General features: G+C 55.3%; 1 protein-coding gene across 2 annotated transcripts; it reads right to left on the bottom strand.

Moving 5' to 3' along the window:
• Nucleotides 1-5100: 5100 nt before the first annotated feature.
• On the bottom strand, nt 5101-14185 carry SSTR3 (somatostatin receptor 3). 2 transcript variants are annotated; one of them, XM_082740210.1, is made up of 3 exons: nt 13576-14185; nt 8724-8923; nt 5101-8603 (listed from the first exon to the last, which is right to left on the bottom strand). In XM_082740210.1, exon 3 carries the CDS (start codon nt 8561-8563, stop codon nt 7304-7306), a length of 1260 nt encoding a protein of 419 aa, XP_082596336.1. In that variant the 5' UTR covers nt 8564-8603; nt 8724-8923; nt 13576-14185; the 3' UTR covers nt 5101-7303. The 2 variants fall into 2 exon arrangements, with proteins under 2 accessions (XP_082596336.1, XP_082596335.1); XM_082740209.1 differs by lacking the exon at nt 8724-8923 and having other exon boundaries at nt 13576-14183.
• Between the last annotated feature and the right edge of the window lie 10965 nt (nt 14186-25150).

The raw sequence follows: 25150 nt of genomic DNA, 5'->3' as shown, positions 1-25150 counted from the left end.
ACCCAGCCCACTGGGCACCCACCTCATGGAACCGGCGACTTGTGATGCTCCCCACCCGTCTCATCCCCTTCGTCGGGAGCTAAGGGGGTAGCAGAGGGCTAGGAGAAGGGTGAAAGGCCACTGCGACGTGCTAGGGGCTGGCTGGGACGCCCAAGCACTTTTTTCCAACCCCCTCCCCACAAAGTTGGGGAGAGGTTGGCCAGAGGTTCCAAGGGACCCTCCCTCAACCAAGCAGTTCGTCCCGCTTCCTCCTGCGCGGAGAACCCCAGACTCGGTTCTACTACGGAGGCCTTCCACTGATTAGCCAGGGTGGGTTGAGTGAACATCACCTCCGGACTCAGTTTCTCCACCCTGGGCTTTCAACACCCCATGTCTGATCCCGAGTTGGGCGAGTTTAAGTCCATTTTACAGAAGGGGACACTGAATCCCCAAGAGGCCCAGGGAAAGAAAGAGCCAGCAGGTCGCGGGGAGTCTGTCGGCCGTCTCCACCCCCACCCCGCCCCAGAAGAACCCGGCTAACTGTTGGGGGGAAACTGAGGCTAAGGAACAGGTGCAGCAAGTGGCTCCCTCCCCGACGGCCGACCAGTGGCAGAACCAGAACGATGAGGCAGCCGCCAACCTCCCGGCTCCGCTTGGCAGAAGTAAGGAGAGACTCCCCGACCCCCGGCCCACCGGCTTCGGCTTGGACCCCTGGGAAAAGGCAGTCGCCGGCCGCGGGCCCGCCCCTTTGGTTGCCAGTCGATGCCCTGGAAAAGCAGGGCCCAGGGCTCAGGCAAACCGGACCCTCAGGCCAGCTCTGCTCCGGCTTCTGGGCCTTCACCCGAGAAGCCCAACCCGAGGCGGCTCCTCGGCGCCAGGGAGGGGCCCCCGCGCGTCCAGCCCCGAGCGGAGCCGGCCAGGAGCCCACAAGGCCGGACTTGGCCGAGCATAGCCGAATCCCGCCAAGTGCTGCCGAGGACAACCGGGCAGAGCCGACTTTGACCGAGCCTGGCAGGGGCGCCCGAACATGGCCGAGTCTGACCGAGTGGAGCCGAACGTGGCCGAAGAGAGCCGAGTCCGGCCGAGCGGAGCGGCGACCAGGCGGAGGTTCCGTGGCGCCCCCTGCCGGACACAGAGCACAGCGCGGGCCTCGGCCGAGCCCTCCAGGTCTCGCGACAGTCCTGTGAGGTGAGGTTATGAATAAAGCCCATTTTATGGATGAGGAAACTGAGGCTCCAAGCGCTTCCGAGGCCAGCCCGGAGGCCCGCAGAGCTAAGCAGTGGGGCCGCTGGGGTTGGATCCTGATTGCGTGGCTGACAGCTCAGCGGACTGCCGCCCACGTAAACAGGCCTGTGAGTTTGCTTTGTTCTCCCTGTAATTGCTGCTGTTCTGTGGACCGAGAGCAGCAGAGACTGGTCTGATGAGCGGAGGGAAGCTGAACCTCAGAGTCAACCCCTCCTTACAGACGGAGAAAGTAAGCAGGCTCTGGGTCGTGTTGAGCAAACGCAGGACTGACCATTCGGTGTGCCAATATTGACATATTTCCAGGTAATTAAAGCAGATAACAGGACGAGGAGGGCCCCTGGCCTCCTTTTCCCCACCTGCCGGCCCCACAAGCCGGCCACGGGGGACGTGGGCTCCTGGCTGCCTCTGGGCTGTGTTCCTGGGATGTGTGAACCAGGACCTGAGGTGTCGGGGACCCTGGAGATGACTTCAAGTGTGGCCGAGACATTTTCTTTGAAAAGGAACCTTCTGCACACACACGTGCACAAGTGTTTGCCCTTCGTTCACACCTCTGGGCTGTAGGGCTCCCTGGAGGGTGGCAGAACCTCCAGAAGGCCATGGAGTCCCCACGGGCCTGGGCTGCCCTCACACCTGTCTGGTCTTCCCCAAGGATATCATCTGCCAACACCCAGTGGCCACAAAGGAGCTGGCATCAGTGGCCTGAGAGCTCTCTCCACGTTCCGCATTGCCCCTGCCACCTTGCCCCCCAGTTTCACAGTTTAAAAAACAAAACAAAACTGTAGACACTGGACTGGGGGCTGGGAAAACAGCTTCTTGGTCCCGCTTATGGTATCATGACCCTGAGCCAGGTGTTTGACCATCCCTGGTCTGACCATCCCTGGTGTGACCGTCCTGTGCTGTAAACGGATATTGGAGCTGTCCTAGGTCCAACAGTGCTAGGTCCTCAGTACCTAGACCGTCTTTCATAACTCCTCTTTGGTGCATGCACTCCAGTGTCCTCTCTACACTCAGCTGGGCCGTCATGCCTCCTGAGGAGACGTCCACCCCCCCTTACCCGTGGAGGGATCCTTCCTTCCTTCTGAATGCACTTCTTGCATTCGTGGAACACAGCACCTAACACATCAGGCACAGTGCTTAACTGTGGAGAAATATTAACTCATTTAAACCTCCCAACAATAGAAACATCTGCTCTCAACCCCATCTCAGAGACAGGGCTTGCGGGGAGAACACAGAAAGGTTGATTAACTGCTTCAAGGCCAAACAGCTAGTGAACGGATGAGCCGGGATTCAAGCCCAAGCAGTTCCAGGGGTCATGTGCTTCAGAACTGGCTAGTTTATCTATTCTCTTCCCTGTGACTTCCTTTGCTCCTAAGACCGTCGGGCCTTGTAACTTCTCTGTCTTCAGCTTTTTGCAATTGGCAGTTGCTCCCCCAAATACTTGCTAAATGAAAGAGTGAGCGGGCCAGGAATTATGCAAGCCCTGGAGGGCTTGCGAGAGGAGGGACCATAAGTTCTGTTTTGCAGGCAGGGAACTGTGTTCGCTCTCTGGGCCTGCTATGACCAAGTACTATGAACTAGGTAGCTTGCAACAGAAATTCATTTGCTCCTGGTTCTGGAGGCTGAGCATTTGAGATCAAAGAGTCAGCACAGTTGCTTCCTTCTGGAGGGCTCTGAGGACCTCCCACTCAGCTTCTGGCACTTAGCTGACAACCTTTGGTGTCCTGGGACTTGTAGAAGCCTCACCCTGCAACTTCTTGTGCTCCTGTCTGTCCAAATCTCCCCTTGGCTTAAGAACACCAGTCACACTGGATTGGTGGCTCACCCTACCCCAGTATGACCTCATCTTAGCTACTTATGCCTGAAAGGACCATACTTTCAAATAAGGTCCCATCCAGAAGCACCCAAGGTTAGGACTTGAACATGAATTTGGCAAGGAGACTCTACACAACCGACAACAGGAATTAACCCCCTACAAGGTCCTGTCTGACACAGCTTCTGCCCCTCAGCTGGGCCCAATCTCTGCTTTTCCTCTTTTTCTTGACAGCATTCCTGCGGGCTCAAGGCCTTAGCACACACAGGTCCCTCTTCCAGGCAGTCAGGTGTCCCCACCACATGCACCTCTCCCCTGCCCTCTCAGCCCCTACCCTATCACACTCCTCTCCCAACTAGATTCTGTGGCTCTCCAGGAACAACAAGGGCACAGAGACAGCATCTGTCTTCCCCCACCGCACCTTCAGTCCAGGGTCAGAGCCTTGTCTACTGTCTGTGCTCAGGAAAATCTTTGTTAACTTAATGAGCTAAGCCCAGAGAGATGAGGTAAATGGCCCAGGGCTGCACAGTAGGTTCGTGACAGCGCGGGCCTCGGTGCCAGGCCTCCTGATTCAGGTCTCTTAGCCTTTAGGGGATGCTTTTCCCCCACAGCCTTCCAGTGGTCTCACCGAGAAGGTCACCAGGGCCTGCCAGTGACGGGGGCAGTGCAAGGCCGTGGCGGGACTGTGACCTTGCATTATCCCGGGGAATGCCTCTCACATTCCTGCCTGGGGTTCTTCCCACCTGTAGAGTGTTTCCAGCTGTGTTTGGCATCCTGTGGAGCCCAGCTGTCACCTCCCCATGGGTCAGTAGCCTCTGTCTCCCCCACATCTTGTAGGTGAGGACAACCTGAAGTCTGGACCCTCAGGCCCTGCGGTCTCCCAGCTCCTCCCCACTGATGCGGATGCTGACGCATGAAGTCCTGGTCCAGAGCCTAGTGGCCATGGGCTGTTGCCTGGCAACCGCCTCTGAGAGACAAGTTCAAGGTAAGGCCTTGGGTGTGAGTAAGTTGAAGATCTGGAGAGGGGGAATCAGGCAGAGAGGGTCATCACCACCCTTCCTGCCTGCCCTGGCTCACAGCCCCAGGCCTCACCTCCCCCTGAGGCGCCTGCTTTTCCAATAACCCACAGATTCCAGGCCCAAACCCCTACACAGGTTCCTTCCATCCCCCGGCCCTCCCCGCATTAGATTCAGGATTACTGCAGGCCACAGAGCCAGAGGAGGCCAGAGTCACCGCGTGAAAACTGCCCCTGAAGTTTGTGAAATGGAATTGCCCTATTCACTCATTTATTGCAAATATTCCTAGTTACCTGACTTGAGAACACAGTCCTTGCCTGCAGAGGCAAGGCTGGTGGTGGGGCACCCACACGCATGAATGTGAGCGGGCACAGGCAGTGACACATGGCATGGTGGGGAAGCTTGGGGGCTGTGGGATCCAGAGGGGAACCCAGGCCCAGAAACCACTCCCGTGCGACCCCTCGCCGCTAGCAGTCCCTCTGCTCTCACCGCAGGCACACCTGCCTCGGGCACAGTAGACCCCCGGTGTTCGCATTCCCGCGCGTGTTCACGCGTGGATGTGGCTGAGATGCCCGGGCCCCTCCTAGGCACCCCGTGCTCACAAACGCACACACAGTCTCCTGTTGCTGCCTGGGGCACACACCGGCTTTGGGGTCAGGCCAGCCTGTCAGTCGCAGCGTCCCATTGTCTCCCAGGTGAGAAGGATGGGCACGTGACCCACACCTGACCAATCGTCGCACTCCATCACTTTGTCTTTGGTAATTGGCCCAAGGAGCTATCACGTGACCCATTCGGGCCAATCAGCTTTCTGCCACGAGTCTTGCTATTCGGGCACAGGAAAAGACTCATACCTACAGCTTTGGGACCAAGATCTGTAAGGATGTTGGCTGAGGCTTATCGGGGCCTCTTCCGTGCGCCCTGGAGACCCGGACTCTGGGAAGCCATACACAGAGACCTGTGCACGCAGACCTGTGCGCGCGCACGCACACACACACACACACACACACACACACACACGGGCCCACCAAGACAGACGAACTGGCCCAGGTCACAGCTGGTGTCATGTGTCACTGTCTTTATTGACAAGAGCAAGGGGCAGGAGCAGCGAAGGGTCCCCCTCGGGGGCTTTCCAGCCACCCGTGCTGGACAGGCTCACCTGTCCCAGGAGTCAGGAAGGCAGGGTTGGCCAGGAAATGCTGAAATGCCAGACCCCCACATCCTTCTCAGAGGAACCCCAGACTGAGGGCTGGGCTTCCAGCTCCAACATCCATACAAGGTCTTGTTTGGGGAACTTCTGAGCAGGCGAGCTCCCCAAGTCCCGCCTTCTTATCTTTGGCCTCTGCCTCCTCCCCTTCCCCCAATCCTGGGTCCCGCACTGCTTTTACCCCCAAGGGCCAGAGACAGAGAGGCCGCCTGATGAAGGAGCAGGTGTGGACCACGCCTGGTTGGGGGCTTTATAATCTGATACTTTACTTTAAAATCGGATACACCCACCCCTACCCATTGTAGTATGGGGGGCAATTTGTCCAACATAATTCATTCCACCCCCAATTCTGAGCAACTGGGCAGACTGGGACAACCTACTATTTTATGATGGGAAAACTGAACCCCAGAGAGGTCAAGGCTAGCCAGGATCCTGAGTTGAGTTGAAAATTTAGGTCTCCCAATCTGTGGTTCACGTGCTTTCCCTGAGGACCCCCTTGCCCTTAGCTGGGGTGGGGGATTGAGGGCGGAGGTGCCACCCTGCCCCAGGGCCAGTCTCACGATGGCCCCAAGGGCTTATCTCTGGGAGAGAATTCTCGTACAGTGGCCTCTCCTGTGGTTCCCCTCTAGCCCCCCTTGTCTTGTCTTCCTTGGGGTGCCCCACATTGTGGCCCTGAAGAATATAGAGAATGGGGAGGGCTGCTCGCTGACCCGTGGGGTCCTGAGTCTCAGCAATGGCCCTAGGCCACCATCAAGGGGCAGCCCCTCTTACCAGCCCAGGCAGGCCCTCAAGGGAGCCAGCACTATACCTTCCAGCGCGTTTCCTTTCCCACCCTGACCCCAGTCCCTCCCCTGACCGCACGCTTTCCTCGAGATTGATCGGGGCCGGGCACCCACAGCATGCCTTCAGCAGTGCTGCCGCGGAGCTCCACCCAGAGGGGCCAAGGACAGCATGGTCCTGGAGCAGATCTGTCCTCCTCCCTCCAACTCCCTCTCTTCTTCCTCCACCTTCTTCATCCTCCCTCTCCCCCTCTCCCTCCTTCTCCACCCCATGCTGTTAGGATACTGCCTTTCCCCACCAGTCTGCCTGACCCGGGCCTGCCTTGGTCTCTGGGAGGGGAGGGATGCCAATGGGTGCTGCTATAAGGGGTGCTCCCGGAACCCTCAGAGACCCAGAGACATCCCCCTTCTAGCCACAACCTCACGACATGAGCTGCTATGGGAATTGGTCAGCTGCCCTCAACAGGGGCCAAGTAGGGCCTTGGGTGGCCTCAACTGAACACAGATTGGAGACCCTCTTTATGAAAAAGAATATAAAATTCCAAGTACAAAATGAGATATGGGGCCTTGGGGGGGCCCAAGCGGTAAGGGACCCTGAATCTGGCCTGAGTGACTTTCCTAGAAAATCCATCGCCTCTCAGGGCCAGGAACACAGAGTCCCAGCACTAACATCTGGCCAAGAGGGCCTGGAGGTTATTGAGTTGTTCAGCAGGTGAGGTCTGAGGCCCAAAGAAGAGGAAGAGCTGGCCGAGGCCTTGCAGCATGTCGGGGGAGCTGATGTGGGGCCTGAACAGGTTTGGACCCCTCCCTGCCCTGGGTAGAACTTTCTTCTACTTGGGACCCCAGTCCCTCCCCTGTGATCCTAGCTCTGAGCCTAGGAAATCCAGACCTTGGTGTTGTTCTGAGGGCCAACCTTCAGGCTGGTCCCCCAGGATGCTCTGTCTTTGAAGGGGAAAGCCAGTCTGGCCTTGTCCCCTGAACCTGGACCCCGCTCCGGAAGGCCAGCTGGGGGTGATGCCCCTCCAGACTTCTTATCTAGCAGAGCTTGTCCTGGCTGATTACTCCCATCCCTGAGTCACAGAAAAGAACGCAAGGCCCAGAGAAGGAAAAGGTCCTAGGCAAGGTCACACAGTGAGTCTCAGCGGCTAGGATCAGAGCCCAGGCCTCCAAACATCCCATCGTAGGCCTCTGGCACCATGGAGAGCATGCCCTTGGTATACCCACAGCCTCTGTCCTGTCCTGGGGGCACGCTGGCCCTCCATAGGCCCCCCTACAGATAGCTGATGTGCAGTGTGCCTGGCTTGTCTCCCGCTGAGGCCTCTTGGGGGAGGAACTGCTTGTCCTTGTTGACTTTGCCACTGGGCGGTCGCTCCTGCCTGCTGGTGCCAGGCTGCGCAATGAGGCTGACCCGGCCATTCATCTTCCTCTCCCCCTGCTTCCCTGCCCCCTCCTCCTCATCCTCCTCCTTCTCTTCCTCTGCCGTCTTCTCCAGAGGTCCTCCGGCTGGAGGCTCCTGGCTGCGCACACGGCGGGAGGGTCGCAGCAGGACCCTGCGGAAACCCTGCTTGAAGCGGTAGGAGAGGAAGCCGTACAGGATGGGGTTGGCACAGCTGTTGGCATAGGGCAGCGCCACCACCAGGAAGTAGAGGCCGAAGAAGGCGGGCTCCTCGGGCAGCGGGCACACCACGTTGACGATGTTGAGCACGTAGAAGGGCATCCAGCAAAGGACGAAGAGCGCCACCACGGCCACCACCATGCGCGTGACTCTGCGCTCCGAGCGCCGCCGCCGCTGGCACGAGGGTGCCCGCACCCGCCGCCCCGCCGAGCGCACCTTGACCACGATGAGCAAGTAGCAAAGACAGATGACCAGCAGCGGCCCGAAGAAGCCCAGTGCGGCCGTGTAGATGATGAAGCCGGCGCGCCAGGCTGCCGCCGGCTCGGGCCACTGCATGTGGCAGGTGCTCATGCCGTGGGGTACCCCCGAGAAGACCACCACGGGCAGCACCACCACCGCTGAGGCCACCCACACGGCCACGCTCACCGTGCGGGCCACCGGAGCCGTACGCCAGCGGGCAGAGCGCGTGGGGTGCACCACGGCCAGGTATCGGTCCACACTCATGACGGTGAGGCAGAAGATGCTGGTGAACTGGTTGATGCCGTCCACGGCCATGACCAGGCGGCACATGAGGGAGCCGAAGGGCCAGTAGGATAGGGCATTCTGGGCTGCCAGGAAGGGCAGCCCCAGCATGAAGAGCTCATCGGCCAAGGCCAGGTTGAGGATGTAGACATTAGTGACCGACGGGCTGGCCGTGTGCTTCAGGACCACGTAGATGACCAGGGAGTTGCCCAGCAGGCCCACCACGCACACCGCCAGGTAGACGAGCGGGATCAGGACTCCGCTGACGGCCAGCCCTGCTGCACTTGGGTCCGCCGACCCATTTCCCAGGGTGGCGTCTGGGAGCCAGGCTGAGGAGGTGTTCCCAGGTTCCAAGGTTGTGGGCGCCGAGGCCGGGTAGCCCGGGGTGTCCATGGCCAAGGGGGTTGGGGGTGGTCAGCAGTCAGCTATGGGCCTGGAGGAGGAAGGACACAGCCACGTTACGGTGCATGACGGCTTTGTCGGCACTGCCCTCCCCCCCCATCACACTGACCTTGGAGGCCTGTAGTGTGCCCAGACAGACTTTGACACACACCTTTTACTCGGCAGAGGCCAGCAAGGTGGGCCCGCAAGCTGTCCCCGCTTCTCAGAGGAGGAGGCTGAGTCTCAGAGAGGCGAAGTGGATCTCGCCACCAGGGTGTGGTGCGCAGTGACGGCAGGGACCTTCGCTGGCCTGGGCACCACGGTGTCCCCTTCACCTTTGCAACTGTGTGCCTGTGCATTCTCCTCATATGTCTAATAGAGGAGCGGATGGATCATTCAATCAGCCCATGGCGACAGAGGCCCTTCCTTCCGTTAGTCAAGCATCTTTGACGCCAATGCGTTTTACGTACGATGTGACTCAACGAAATCATAAAACAATACGTATCCTTTCTACAGAGGATGCTCTGACTGGCAGAACCCCAAGGGGATCACCCACGGTGATAGACGGAATGTGTTCCCCCACGCTCCAAATTTGTATGTTAAAATCCTAACTACCCCCCGCCAGAGATGGCATTGGAGGGCGGGGACTTCTGGAAGTGCATAGGTCTTCAAGATGGAGTCCCCCCCATGGGATCAGTGCCTTCTAAATGGCCCCAGAGGGCTCCCTCACGTCTACCATGTAAGGACACAGCAAGATGACTGACTATGAATGAGGAAACAGGTATCACCAGACCCTGAATCTGTTGGCACCTTGATCTTGGACTTCCGGCGTCCAGAACTATGAGAAATAAATACTGTTTATAAGCTCCCCACCCCCCACTTGTTATAGCAGCCCCAGAATGGATTAAGCCACCAGCAGGTCTCAGTCCTCACATTTGAAAACCAGTGCTGCGTATCCCAGGTCTTTAACCTTGAACCTGGGTCTCTAGATGAACTGCAGTGGGGGAGGGGTGGTCCACGAACCCCCTAAACTCTGCTGCAAGTGAATGCGTCCATGTCTTTTCTCTGGGCGGAGTCCAGAGTTTTGATCAGATTCCTCAGATTCTGAATGGAGTTAAGAACTACAGGCACACGGGGTGCCTGGGTGGCTCAGTCGATTAAAGCCTCTGCCTTTGCTCAGGTCACGATCCCAGGGTCCTGGGATCGAGCCCCACATCAGGCTCTCTGCTTGGCAGGGAGCCTGCTTCCCCCCCTCTCTCTGACTGCCTCTGCCTACTTGTGATCTCTGTCTGTCAAATCAATCAATCAATCAATCAATCTTTAGGGGCGCCTGGGTGGCTCAGTGGGTTAAAACCTCTGCCTTCAGCTCAGGTCATGATCTCAGGGTCCTGGGATCGAGCCCCGCGTTGGGCTCTCTGCTTGGCAGGCTGCCTGCTTCCCTTCCTCTCTCTCTGCCTGCCTCTCTGCCTACTTATGGTCTCTGTCTGTTAAATAAATAAATAAAATATTTTTAAAAAAGAAAAAGAAAAAAGAACTATAGGTACAGCTATGTCCCGTGTCCTGGGAATCGGAATGCTTGGGGACCTCCCATGCCGAGCCCAACCCCCAGTGCCCCCGAAAGGCCCTGCCTGGGGTGGCTAGCTGTGAACTTGCCCGGTGGGCATGTGGCACCCATGTTGGAAAATCTCACAGCACACTGAGGGTATTTATAAGAAGAGCCACCCCCCCGCCCAACCCTGCATCCTTGGGGAAGGCTTCCCAGAGAAGATGGTGTTTCAGATGGGTCTTGAAGCATGAATAAGAGTTTGCCCAGTGACACAGTGGGAACAGTCATGCCCACTCACATCATTAGTCCCTTTCTTATCACACATCCCATGTATTCTAAGGAGCTAGAACTGACTCTTCCCCGTTCCCCGCTAGACTGGCTTTCCTTAAATGTAGAGACACCCTCTCAGCTTTGAACTGTCTCCTCGTCCCTTCACACAGCACAGGCTCTGCCTCAGTGTTTGAGGCGTTGAATGAATCAGAGGAGCCCGGAGGGGCCAATTCTCAATGCAAAGGGGGGTGAATTGCTGATAGCAGAAATTCAACCCACTCTCGCTCGCTCAGAAAGACCCCTCACCTCCGAACCTGTGAGCCTCTCTCAGGAGGCCCAGTTAGAGGCCAAGTCTCTTCTGGGGCCTGGACTCTCCCTGCCCTTTCTTCCTGATGACCTCCCCAGCCCCTTGGTTCCTGTCTGTCCCTGCCTCTTCCTACAGAAAACGCTGAGAGAAAAAGAAAGCCTCCGATATCCCCACTCTGAGCCCACACTGAGCCTGGATCATCTCCCATGGGACCTGCCACCTGGCTGCCCTAGCCAGACACTACCTTTAAGACGCAAAGCTTCTGGCAAGGAAAAGCACCCCAACTTGGAACAAACACCCCTGGGTGGGTGAGCCTGCCAGTTTGCCCCTGCCTGAGGACCTTGGATTCCTAAAGGCTCTGAGCACCAGGCCTGACAATGATGCAGAGAATGGCAAAGATCTCCTTGGCATTGGCTCTTCCCAAGGATACCCCAGGCTCACTGGGCTCAGAGCAGCCCTCCCTGATCCTCCAGCCCCAACCTGTCATCACCCCCAGGACCTCATTAGCCCTCCTGAGCCTGGGACACTGGCACTAAGAAGGGGCTATCTGGATGCTGGGCTCATAGGATCCTACCAGTTCCTCCAGCTCCTTGTTATTGACCCCAGCTGCCAGGTTCCAGGCAAAGCCTGTGACACACAGCATCCTATGGGGTCTTATGGGAGAGGGCCTAGTGTTGTCCCCACCATTAGACAGGGTGCAAAGAAGAGGCCACACAGTCCTGGTCACACAGCTAGAAAGGGGCAGACCTGTCCTCCTCAACCACACACACACACACACACACACACACACACACACACTCATACTCCTCCATTTCACAGGCCGGCAGACTGAGGCTGGGCCTTGGGGAGGCCCCCAGCTGGCATCCCATTATCCCCACCAGCCTATGCAGAGCTCCCTTCCCTGTTCCTTGGGTTCTTGAACTATTAAGATCATGGGCTCAAACCCCTGGAATCTTAGGATCCTAAATATAGAATGTAATTTCTTAGAATGGAGTTATGGAGGCCGAGATCTTTAGACTCCGTGTCCTTGAATCGGAATGTCAGAATTCCTGAATGCCAGAATCGGCCCTCTTCCACCTGGAATTGTGCACCCTGAGACCTTGGAGTTCCTTCTGGCTTCCTCAGCCTGGGAGCCCTACGTCACCCGTCGGTCCACCTTGCCGCCCTGCGCGCGCATCCTTTTATTGCATCCCTGTGGGGCAGCCAATCACAGCCCGGGGCCGGAGGAGGCAGGAAAGTGCCAGGCTCCTGAGAGAGGAGCAGGGAGCTGGGCAAACCTAATATCCAGGATGCGGGGACAGATGCCCCCAGCGAAGCCCAGAGGGAGGAGCTCTGAGGACGCCCCCATCCCTGCTCAGACACACGCGTGTACACTGCATGCACACACACGTGCTAACACACAGGGCCCCAGGAACACAGCATACCCAGCCAGGCCCTGCCTTTGTACTGGGCGGGGGATGCCACAGACCCTCCCCAAACCGCCTGCTACCCCAGAAGACTATGCCTCTACCCTCATCTGGTCTCATCTTTCTTGTCAAAGTTGAACAGGCTGGGCGTCAGAAGGAGGAAGATTACAGCTTCCCGTGGGCAGAAGCCAACCTACAATTTAGGTGCCGTCCTTTCTTTAAGGAGCTGGAGTCCTGTGCATGATCTAGTTCATGCTAGGGGAGGAGGCACTTTTCCTCCCTGTCTGGTTTATCTTTGGCACAAGCTTGCCTGAAAGCTGGGGGCGGGCTCCTCGGAGGACTGTTCGAGAGGGGACAAAGGCCCAGAGACAGCAAGTGGTGGCCCTGAGCCACACAGCAATTCAGGACAGCCCCTCAGAGATGCCAGACACCCCAACCACTTTCCATTCGTCTGCCCCTATCCGCTTACCCTCTTGAGCGCTGGCTCAGGGGTGCGGGAACCCTGAGCTACTTAGCTCTTCAGCCCCAGCACCTGGCGCAGTGCCCAGCCCTGGGAAATGAGAGCAGACCAGGCAGGTCAGCAAGTAGAACTCGGAGCGAGGCGAGGCATTGCTCCCGGGCACAGGGCTCAGACCCACATCAAGAGATCCTCACAAAGCCCAGGACAGAGGATTTTTAGAGAGGAGGACGCTGAGACTCAGAGAAGTTCGGTAACTTGTCCAAGGTCACTAGCTGGTGAGTGCGAGACCCAAATTCAAACCCGGTTCTGTCTGCTCCTCAACCATCAGTACCTCCTGCCCTGCTGGCTTCCCTTGAAGGCCCCTGGCTGAGAGGAATCCAGGACCGGGACCAGGGATGGCCCCGAAGCCTGCAGGCTGATGCTCCCCAGCCAACCGAGTTCTGCTTTACCTCTGCAACCCCGGGCCTTCCCCCCAAAGATCTAGATTGTGCTAATCAGTGCCAACAGACTCACTCCCATTCCAGGCCGGGGGTGTGACCCCCAAGAACACACCCTGCAAGCCCTGGGCTGGGGGTTTGGGCTCTGCCACGGAATGATAATCCCCAATTACTGTGCGACCTTGGGCAAATGGCTTCCTGTCTCTGGACCTCAGTTCCCACCCGTTCCAATGAAGACAGGTAGATCCACCTCCCAGGGTTGCTGTAAAGATTAAATGGGAGTGCGCTGAGCGTGGTGCCCAGCACAGGGGGGAGCTCAAGGAAGTTGGCCCTGGGGCCGAGGCCCAGGGTTTCTTCCAGAGCTGGGACACTCTGCCACTGTGTGATTCCAGTTTTCTAGAATCATGGCACGAGAATCTGAGATGAACTTGTCCCTACCCCCCACAGCCCACCAAGAGGTCACAGGGAGGCCTTCTTCTTCCCTGGGCCTGCCCACTCTCTCCCAGTCCCCAGCCGCAGCTTCCCAAGCTCCTCCCGGGCAGAGGATGGGCTCCAGCACCCCACCCTCGGGGACCCCCCCAGGCCCCAGCCTCCTTACCTGCCCATGGGGTGAGGGGTCCCCCGCTTGCCGCCAGGCTGGTTACCATTCTGCTGCCCCCTCTCCCTGCCCAGTCCCCAAGTGCCCAGAGCACCCTTAGCTGGGGTCCCCACACACTGCCCACTTCTAGACAGCTTACGGCCCGAGCCCCTTCCTAGGCTTGCAGCGGCCACGGCTGCCCACAGAGACTCTCCCATCTGGTCTCCGGCCCTGACTTTCCACGGGCGCCTGGTGCGTCACCCCCCATCTCCAGGACACATCCTGGAGGGGGGGGGGCGGTTAGAGGCACAGAGGGGGGTCTGTGGGCAGGAGCTCAGTGTGGGGGCGGACAGAGAAACTCCCAAGGAAAAGAAAAGGGGAGCAGGGACTGTCGGAAGCCAATAGAAATAGAGGGGAAAGGGGGGTCGGTCGGAGGTGGAGAGAGAGGCAGAGGGAGAAGAGAGTGAGTGGGTGGAAAGCCAGAATGAGGGGGAGTGCTAAGAAATGCGTGGCAGGGAGAAGAGAAGCAGGAGCAGAGAGAGAAGGGACGAGAGGGAGATGCAGAGAGAGGCAGGGATGGAGAGCGGAGAAGGAGGAAGGAGAAGGAGGGGGTGGCGGGCAGAGTGACAGAGAGGGATTGTGCCACAGATGGTGACATGGAGAGCCAGGGAAGGAGGGAGCAGGAGTGGGGGGAGGGTGCGGGAGGGGCCGGAGAGCAGGTGCAGGGAGGGGGGAGGGGCGGCAGGTTAGGGAAGGAGTGGGGGGGATGGAGGCAGACCCTGTTACCGAGGAGATTTGGCCACCCACGCTGGCCCTGTCTCCGGCAAGCGGAGGGGAGGTGGGGGGGGGGCGGTGGGAGAAGAGAGCGTGGTGCTCAGAGAAGCTGGATGCCCCCCTAGGCCACCGTGGCACATATCCCCCAGGGCGACAGCTCAGTCCCGAGGCCAGGCAGGTGAGGGACTGGGCAGTGCTGGGAGGGCAGGGGGTGAGCACTGGGCCGGGAGTCCACGGTCCTGGGAACAGGCTGGACACCAGCCAGAGGAAGGGCGGGTGGGGCAGCCTGAGAGCCCGGGGCGTGGTGGGGGAGGGGGGTTGTGGAAAGACAGGTTAAAGAATACATATTTCAGGCTTTTGGGGGCCAAGGGCAGAATCAAAGATATTACACAAGAGAAAACAAATGTCCACTGTTTATAAATTGACACAGTTCAAAATGTAGCAATAATTGAGGGCAACATTGTAGGACCCAGGTCTGCTACTGAGAAGAGTGGAATTCTCTGGGTGGGGGGACGCCATGCTAATTAGAGTTCAGGTTAGCATTTCCTATCCTCAGGTCGGTTGCAACCTATCCTCAGGTCGGAGTCAGCAGCCTGGACAAAGGCAGGTGGTGGGCAGGCTTGGCAAACACGTGGTCTAGGTACTCTGCCCGGGGCCTGAGCGGCCTCTGGATGTGTACCCCGGCTCCGCTCACCCACCTTGAGACCACCAGTGAGCCGACCCTCCTCTGGGCCTGTCTCCTCATCGGGATCGTTGGGAGATTGGACTGGATCATTCCTAAACTCTTTCAATGGGACCATCATAAACATCTGGGGGTCTACTAGCAGTGGCAGCTTTGGATGAACCCCCACCCCCTGCTTCACAGGCATCGGCCAAGGCGGCAGGGAGCAGAGCAGGGTATCCGGCTTACAGATGGGAAGCTGGGTCCCAGAGAGGGAAAGCGATCACACAGCCAGCAAGTGGAGGAGAGAAGGGCCCCATGTTAACGGTGCGTTGCTAAGCACCTTCCCCGCAGAGCAGCCTTGCCCCTGCTCAGAGGGCGAGGGGGGACCAGTCAGAGAAGGGAGGAAGGAAGGGCAGTGAGTCTTGCTTGGGCACCTGCGGTGTGCCAGGCGCCATCCAGACCCCTTCCCATCGCGCTCCATTCCTCACGACTGGGGCGGGGCAGGCATCAGATTTTTCCAGAAGAACCGCTCTGGCTGCCGCAGCGCACAATAGGACTAGGAGCACATCTGCTTCCAGAGGCTTCTGGAGGCCCCGTTCCTCTATGCTGTCCTTCCACCTGCGAGGGGTCCTAGGCAAGCCAGCCCCTCCCTCCAGCCCCACTGTTCTGTCTGTGCAAGTTCCTGAAGAGGAGGGGGGCTCCAGAGAGCTCCTGGGAGGGAGGGAGGAGCTTCCAGGTCTCTGTCCCTCTGCTGTCGAGGCCCTGCTAGGGCTTCTCATCCCCCTCAGAATTAGGCCCACCCCGGGCAGCCCTCCAGGCTTTATAGCCCGTTAGTCTTGCCTCGGGCCCCTGCCTTGTTCTCTGCTCATTTTCGTCTTCCCTGAGCTCCAGGCACACCCGACCTTGCCCATTCACTCGTATTCATTGACTCTAGACGGGGCGAGTTCAGGCCTCTGAGATAGTGAGAGGGACAGAGCAGTATTTAGGGAGAGGGCCCAGGTGGAAAGCAGAGTGGCTGCAGGGGAGGGAGGCAGGGGAGGCGGCGGAGGGCCCTGTCTCAGTGCGCATGGGTGGAGAGCTTCACAGGTGGGAGCCGAGGAACTTCTTGACTTAATCTCTGTTCTTTGAAGGCTCACCAGTCAGGTACTGGTGACAGTGTTTGTCTCCGCAGGGCCTTTGCACAGGCTGTGCCCCTACCCTGGCCACACTCCTCACGTAACCCCACTATGTGGGAGATGAAGTCCTCCCTGAGGTGGCCTCCTCCTGGAGGCTTCCCCGTCCTAGGGGAAGCTAGGCCTCTCCTCTAGACTTCCCAGCGACCCCAGCCTCACCATGTCCCCAGGCCTGGCACCGGCTGGCACAGAGTAGGTGTTCGCTGCGTGTCTATGGAAGAGAAGAAGATGGGTAGGCATCAAGCAGCAGGGTGTGGAGGAGGGGAGACTGTAATCCATCAAATGTCTGCTGGTAACGGGTCCTGGGCAGCAGGCTGGGGCAGGTGTGGCCTGAGTCAGGTGTGGCCCGAGTCAGGTGTGGCCCAGCCAGGGACCTTACCCAAGCTGATGTAACCGAGGGATCCCTGATCGATGTCTCCTCCCGAGGTGGCAGGGCAGAAAGAGGATGTGCGACTCCATGCCTGTGAGCCCTGGGAGGCTGGGGAATCTAGGTGTCCCCAGAGCCAGAGCCGGGAGGTGGCCCCACGTGGCCTGGCATCGAGGTCCTGGAGCATGAGCGCCTCTGACCTCAGGCCTGGCACGTCGGTGCTGTCGTGTCTGCCTGGTATCCTGGAGGGACTGCCTGGACCGCCTCTCAAAACCAGGACAGTGATATGTCTGCCCCATCACACTCTGACCTGCCCTAGATCACGTCTAGGGCCGTGTCTCCACCCTCAGACTAGAGGGCTTCACCCTCAAACTAGAGACCAGGGACTCCGTCTCTGCCATCAGACAGGTGGTTTCCCAGAATTTGGGGCCTAGTTTCCTCCCATTCCTGAGAGCCCAGATGGTGCTGTCTCTTTTCCCTTTTCCCCTACAATGACTAGGCCAACTGTGGTGTAGGCTGGGGGCCTGAGCTACTGATGCTCCACTCACTGGCTGTGTGACCTCGGATATGTGACTTAGCCTCTCTGAGCCTCTGTCCCTCAGCGTCAATACCTGCTGCGCAAGAGTGGTGAGATAATAGAATTAGTTAATCCCCATATACAGCAGCAGTTCCCAGGGACACTGAGAAGCTGCAGGCAGCTCCCCTGTCCTCCTCTGTGGTGGGGACAGAAGGGCTAGCCATCTGCACAGATGCACCTCAGCCCCTGCTCTGGCCCAGTCAAGCAGCGTGACTCTGTGAAACCCCTCTGCTAACTTCCTCCTTCGTTAGAATGTGTCCACCTTCCTGTCTGGCCCTGGGTTCTTATGAGGGTCAAACAGAGGAAATGCCTGTGGGCTCCTGGCCCCCAGCACCATGCTTCATGGCTTCTACCTCAGACTCTGCTTTCTGACCTGATCACTGCTCTCCATCCCCCAAGTCTCCCTTCTGGGCCAAGCCACCATGGCCTCAACCGTCCCCCTCCTTCTGTGCTTGCCTCACCTCCTCAGGGGGGAGAGTGAGTCCTTTAAAAAATAAGTCATGCCGGTTTCTTCCTCCTTAAGACCCTCTAGGGCCACGGGCTGGCTGCTGTAGAATGAAATCCTCTATCCTTTCCGTGGCCTGAGGGGACCACGGAAGCTGCCTCTGCCTGCTTCCTTCCCACTCGCCCCTAGGACTTGGCTAAAAATAAAGGCAAATAAAAAGTAATTACATTACAGATTAAAAAAGAAGACAGAGGAGGGAGAGGCAGAGAATGGGAAGGCAAAGTACTGTTTGCAAGTAAATTTTAAAAACCAAAATGATAAAAAGACTTCTAAGAGCAGAAAATAGCTGTCCTCCCGTGGCCTTGACCCTTCCCTATCCTGAAAGCAATTCTACCCTCTGAGCTCTTCCTCCTCGTATTTTCTCCATCTTGCCAAATATTGGATTTATTTTTCTAGCTTCCGATCCTTCAATTTTGTCCTTTATCTACTGATTTCCTACTACGGTAGATGAGGATTGTAGATTTCTTACACACTCTGGTCCCTTCTCTCCACCCTAACCATGAAATGACATTTTCAGTTAAGGGTGTGTTCAGTGGTTTCATTAGGAATGGACTGTAAACATTATTTTCCGCCCAGCCTGGAGTTCATAATTGTTTCACTTTTTTCATTTACTTCGTTGTTGTTGTTGTTGTTTTTAATATCTCAGTTTTCTAGGACTCTGTACTTGCAAACACTCCTCCTGCTTTTTAAAAAGCTCACAGGGAGTTTCCAGGGTCTGAGCCCAGTGAGGATTTCTGCCTAGATGTGTCTAAACTGCTCCCCTCTGTCCCGGTTGTCCTCTGTGTCTGTGCGAGGCTGAGACTGCCCTGAGAGTCTCCCTTTAATGCTCTATCAGCAATTCCCTTCAGCATTTTCCTGTGTTAGATCCCATTTTTTGAATCTTCCTCCTTAGTAGTTCACTCCCTGATTTTGTGGGTGCACATCTTCTGGTAATTTCCTGAGCAAGTACATATATTTGAGAAGAGTTCATTCTCCTCACACATCATTTGATAGCTGGGCTGGGTATAGAAATCTAGGTTGAGAATTATGTGAACTTGGAGGATGGAAGGCATCTGTCCATATGTCGAGCTCCCAGTTCCACTCTTTTTTAAATTTAATTTTAATTTTTTTAAAAATTATTAAACATTTTAATTTTTAAAATTTTATTTTAATCTTTTAAATATTTAAAATTTTTATTTAAATTTTACTTAGTTAACATACAGTGCCATATTGGTTTCTGGAGTAGAATTCAGTGACTCATCATTTACATACATCTCCCAGTGCTTATCACAAGAAGTGTCCTCCTTAATACCCTTCACCATCTATCCCATCCCCCCTACCCACCTCCCTCCATCAAGCCTCAGTTTGTTCTTTATTGTTAACAGTCTCTGATGGTTTATTTTCCTTTCTCCTTTCCCTCCCACCCCTTCCCATATGTTCATCTGTTTCTTTCTTAAATTCCACATATGAGTGAGATCATATGGTATTTGGTTTTCTCTGACTGACCTATTTCACTTAGTGTAATTCATTCTAGCCCCATCTGTGTAATTGCAAATGGCAGAATTTCATTCTTTTTTGACGGCTAGGTAATATTGCATCATATATGTATAACCTCTTCTTTATCCATTTGTTCATCACTGGAGATTTGGACTCTCCATGGTTTGTCTTCTCAGTACCATTCCTATTTTCAAACCATTATGTGTAACCTGAGGTTGTTTTCCCTTTATTCTGGAAGCTTCTAGGATCTTTGCTTTTTCCCTAAATTTCTGCAATTTGGAAATGCTTGTGTTGTGCCTCCCCCACTACAACCCCTCACAACATAGTCCCCCCACCAAGTGTTTGGGGGCACTTAGTGAACTCTTCAATCTGAAAATTTCTGGACAAGATTTTTTTCCTTTCTTTTTTTAGAGATTTTATTTACTTATTTATTTATTTGAGAGAGAGGAGAAGCAGAGGGAGATGGACAAGCAGACTCCGAGCTAAGCACAGAGCCCGGTATGGGGCTCAATCCCACGAACCCAAGACCATGACCCAAGCCAAAATCAAGAGTCAGACCCTCTGCTGACTGAGCACCCCCCCCCCAGCGACCCTGGACAAGATTTTTCTATTGTTTTCTTTTGAACCTCCTATAACAGTAACAGTAACCCTGTGATTTTCTTTTTGTTCACTTTTACCATCTTATTCTCCCTTCTAGGAGTTGTTTTTATTATTGTTGTTGCTCACTCTGTTTTAGCTTCCAAAACTTCTATTTAAAAAAATTTTAATAAACACATTTCTAATTTCTTATTTTATTTTCTTTTTTTATTTTTTAGGGTGCCTGGGTGGCTCAGTTGATTAAGCGACTGCCTTCGGCTTAGGTCATGGTCCTGGAGTCCCAGGATTGAGCCCTGTATCAGGCTCCCAGCTCCACAGGGAGTCTGCTTCTCTCTCTGTCATGTTTCCCTCTCATGTTCTCTCTCACTCACTCTCTCTCTCTCAAATGGATAAATAAAATCTTTTTTAAAAAAAAAAAGGATTTTATTTTTTATTTGTCAGAGAGAGAGCGCACAAGCAGGGAGAGCAGCAGGCAGAGGGAGAAGCAGGCTCCCTGCTGAGCAAGGAGCCCAATATGCAACTTGATCCCAGGGTCCTGGGATCATGACTTGAGCCAAAGACAGATGCTTAACCAAATGAGCCACCCTGGCATCCCACATTTCTAATTTCTAAGAGCTCTTCTCTGTTTTCTGATTGTTCCCTTGTCATGGTCTTCTATATTTATTTGTGGGTGTGATAGGTTTCCTTCTCTCCCCAAGGATAACAGTGATGATTTCTTTTAAATTTTCTTCTGCTCACTGCCTTGTCTCTATTTCTTGCTAGTTCCTTTTCCTCAGTTTGTTTGATTGGGTCTCTTTCATGACAGAGCTTCCCTCAATTGTCCCTTCATCTTTGTTACCCATTCATTTTTCAGAATGAAACAATAAAGCTCGGATCAGGAACTCTGTGTCAAAGGGTAGAGCTTGCAAGATAGCAAACATCTCTGGAGGGACAGCTGGCTCTTTTGTCAAGGATACCTAGCTGTTACTGGATATCAGCCTCTGTAAGACTTTTCTCTAGGGGGGGTCATATACTGACCACAGATTCATCTGGGATAAGTATATGCCTGGGTCCTAGCATTCCTGAACTCAGCCAGGGAAGGGGCTAGTGTCACCCTTTTGAGTATTCAGACTTCCACTGAATTCCCCTGCATCAGTCAGCTATTGCTGTGTAACAGACAACCACACAGACCTCTACAGTGCCCAACAATAAGCATTTCTTTTACTTCACACCTTCAGGTCAGCTGGGATGAGTTGATCTAGGCTGGGCTAAGCTAGGCAGATCTGCTTTGAAGGTCAGCTAGATACTTCTGCCCTTGTGTTCCTGGCACCAGTGGGCTTACCGAGGCATGTTCTTTCATCAGGGCAAGAGAGCATGCCCAAGGGTACAAGCACAACTAGGCTCACTTATGATGCACATGCTAACATTCCACTGGCAAAAGAGCAAGTCACAAGGCCAAAGCTAGCATCCAGTGGAATGGGCAAGTAGCTCTGACCCTGGAGGTGGGCATGGAAGGAGTGATATCTGCTGAGCATAACCAAACCACTACATCCCAAATAATCAGTCTGGGGTCTCACCCCCCACCTGCCCTGTAGCTGGCATCCTTGGGTCCAGAAATCTCTGGTTGGATCTTCGCGCCCAGCCTAAGGACGGGTGGTTGCCCGGCTGCTTAGTGTAGTGGGGAGGCCCTGTGGGTCTGATTGCTCCTTAAACAAACTTACAGATAACCCACCAATTTTCAGCCTCCTGCCTTGCCATCTGTGATGTCTGGGTCCCCTACTTCAGAGCCTCCCAGGGGTTCTGCAAGGTCAGTTGGTTTGCATCTCTCCCACCTCCAACCCCCCACACCCCACCTCAGAACAGCAGGCGCTTAAGTTTGCCTTCCCTGGGCTCTGTTAAATCATTTACCACCCCTCCATCTGCTCTCCAGACTTGTATGCTGTGGTTCAGGGTCACAGGTGTCTCCTGGTTTCTTTGAAGATGAGAGTTTATGTTTCTGTTTCATGTTCTCCTTGTTGTCATGGCTCTTTTTCAGCAAGGGGGAGGGGACTGAAACATCTCTACCCCAGCACCTTGAGACCAAAATCTCGTCCTTGCTCTGTTGCATTCGCTTCTGTGGTATGTGGATCAACCACATGGCAGGGGCTGATTTGCTCATCTGTCTGTCTCATTAGCCTCTGAGCCCCCAGGGAGCAGAGGGCGGGATCTCACTGTCTCTGCACCTCCAGCCCCCACACAGCTTGGCATGGAGCCCAGGGTTAGTACATGAACTGAACTTCAAATTTCATGGATGACTGCTCATCCATCTCACCTACCTTAGGGCCTTCAGAAGTCTTCTAGAACCATCCTAGATCCCTGTCTCCCTCCCCAGAGCCTACCCTACCTTCCCTCTTACAGCCCATGAGACCCAGGTGGAGTCAGATGTCCCCAGAGGTGGCTATGTCTCTGTTGGGGAGTCAAGAGGATAGGGAGGAGAGGGAAAAAATCAAAGGAAGAGATAACAGGGACCTCAGCCCCGGAAAAGTCACTGTTTTAGTATACCATGGTATTGTTTCTCATGATTTTACAAGTCCGCTGAAATCAGTTGGATGTTCTTCTGCCTCATGTGATTTTGGCTGGTACCATCATCATCCGGGGACTTGACTGGGCTGTACATCTAAGATTTCTGATGAGCGTGACATGTCCCTTGGCATGGACGGCTGAAGGCTGGGCTCAGCTGGGTCACTGGACGGGCTGGGTCTCTCTCTCCATTAAAGTCTATTCTTCCATCTGCTTATTCATTTACATAAACAACATGCACTTATCCAGCATCTACGAGGTGTCAGCTACTTGCTAGGGCCCTGGTGAGCCATCCAAGCAGAAGGGTTATTTCTCAGGGCTCTCTGTTGGCTCTGAAGGGCTCCCCTCCCTGGGCTGCGAGCTCCTAGGAACAAGCTCATGCTTGACCCACCCTCAAACCCTGTGTTTGCTGCACAGTCCCCATAATGATTCATTAAATGAGTAGATGACTGAATGAAACCATGGTCATACAAGCATTTTTTAAGGCAAGAAGCACACATTGTGGCATCTGAGAGGCACAACTGTTTGTAAATGAAAAAGAGCCCCTGAGCTTCGCCTGGCGGGGACAGCGGATGCAGGGAGGCCCGTGAGGTGGTCACGGCTACCGTCCAGAGAAGAGATGCAAAAAGCCCAGAACAGGGAGCAGAAGCGGGGCCAGATAAAGGGGTGGGGTTAACATACAACGAGACGCCAGATTTTCCAGTTCTGGTGACCATTGGATGCTGGGCGAGGGAATTAGGGGAGCCAGGGGGACCCCCAGGCCTTTGCTTTGGAGGAAGGAGCAAGGAGCAGCCAGGCTCTGAGACCGGAAGCCCCAAATGAAGTAGCTCATCCAGCAGGTGCTTTCCACACCCACCAGGAAATGACGTCATGGCAAGGCTCCCAGTCTGATGCCCTGATGCCTAGCATGGGCCTGGCCCTGCTAGGTGGGTGTTCAGGGATGGCTGCCTTTGGAGTGAAGAATCACCAAGTTGTCAGCTTCTGCGCGCAACCAGCAGCTCTTCCTGTTTCAAAACCAGCTCCTCACCTACTCCCCTGGAGGTTTCTCTTTCCTACCAAAAGGGCCTCTGGTGCTCAGCCACTTCGCAGAACAGAAGTGAGTGACTCACCCCAATGTCCAGTGACCGTTGGACACAATGATACAGTGGAAAGAGCCCCAGGTTAAAAAACCTAAAACATCAATTACAATGCTGTCAGCTAACAGTAACGGAGGCCTGACCCACCATGTCGTATACCATCCGTGGTTTCATTTTCCTTTTGTTCCCATAACAAGGCAGATTTTGACATTGGCTCAGCTGCCGACCAAAGGTGTCAAGGATCCAGGCTCTTTTCATTTTTCTGCTCCTCCATTCTGAACATGTTAGTGTGTATCTTCATGTTTGTGGTTTCAGGTGAGTACGATGGCTGCTACAGCTCCAGACATCACATCAGTATTCATCAGGGAAGGGGATGGGACAAAGGGCAGTGTCCATTTTTTGGTGGTAGAGAACAAACACTGTTACAGAAGTCACCTCTCCAGCTGACTTACCCTTGCCTTTTGGGCCAGAGCTGTGTACCCTTGGGACCCCAGCTGCAAAGCAGGCTAGGAAAACAACAGTTTTAGTCTGGGGCTGGACACCATACTGTTCTGCACGGAACTATGTGTCTGTTAGCAAGAAGGATGGGGGTAGTGGAAGAAGGTGGGAGAGTAGAGTGTCTGCCCAGGTGAATTGAGCTCTAGCTCTGGCTCCCGTTCCCTCCTGGGCCTCAGCAAAACCCAGTGGCTAGAACCTCCATTGGAAGGCTCCTAGGGATTAAATGAGATAATTTGTGCTAGGTGAGAACACACAGAGGCAAGAGAATTTATTTACCGACGTTACTGGCATAAAGCAAGGACTGTGCCCCCTGGGGTGGGCTCCCGGGAAGAGATGTAGGGCAGAGCCCCCGGCCCCTCCCCTCCCCGCACCCTCTGCTTGCCCTCGACATGCAGGAAGTTCGAGGAGCAGAGGAAATCATTCGAGGAAAAGAGGACCAGATCAGGGCGTGGATGAAAGAGGTCTCAAAGTGGCTTTGAGGAAATGAGAGTTCAGTCCCAGGGTGGAGGGGAGGAGAGAGAGAGGGTAGCGTGACCCGCCCCCGGGGCCCACCAGACAAGGGCCCAGATTTATCTGGAGGGCCCAGGAGGGTTGAGAGCAAAAAAGGCTCTCCTCCAACTTTGGCCGACTGGAGGGGGCGTCCCAGGACTTCTAAACAACAAACATAGTCGGTGTAGGGTCTGTGTGTGCGTCATGCGCGTGTGGGTTTTTCACGGGGGTGGTTGGTTTCCAAGGAGAAGTAACCTTAAAAACATAAAGGCCTTGTCTGAGCTGAAACTGAGAAGCGCCACGGGGTCCCCCCACCCCCGCAACCCAGGCCCTTCCAGGAGGCCAGTGAACTGGCAGGCCCCCTCCCGAACCTCAGGACATAGCGGGCAGCCCTGGGGAAGCAGAAGGTAGAAACCCAAAGCATATCGCTAGCTGGGAGTTGGGGGACTTCTGTGCTGTCAGGGGTGGGGGCTTAGATTTCTCTTTTTATTCCTTCCTTGCAGCCTCTCTAGAAGGTCAGCCCACAAGGGCAGGGATTCGTGCGCACGGCTGGACCCCGCACCTAGAACAGAGTGAGAAGGTGCTCAATAAATGTGCATTGTACGCACGGGTACCGCTGGGGTAAGGAGGAGTAATCATCCCCCGGCGCAAAAGGCCAGCACTTGTAAAGGAGCAAACACTACGGTGGGACCTGCTCCACACCAGGTGCTGTTGGACTTGACGGATGAACTTAATTCCTTTCAACAGTCCCTCCTTCTCTCGTAAAGAAACTCGCCTTGGCTTAGTGCCTGCCCGACAGGCATTGCTTCCTTGCACCATGGGGACACTTCAGTAGAGACTGGGGAGTTCTGACTGCCTGACAC

This window comes from Mustela nivalis, assembly GCF_964662115.1.
Source record: "Mustela nivalis genome assembly, chromosome: 7".
In the NCBI taxonomy this organism is placed as follows: Eukaryota; Metazoa; Chordata; class Mammalia; order Carnivora; family Mustelidae; genus Mustela; species Mustela nivalis.
This window is presented reverse-complemented; position numbering and strand designations above follow the sequence as displayed.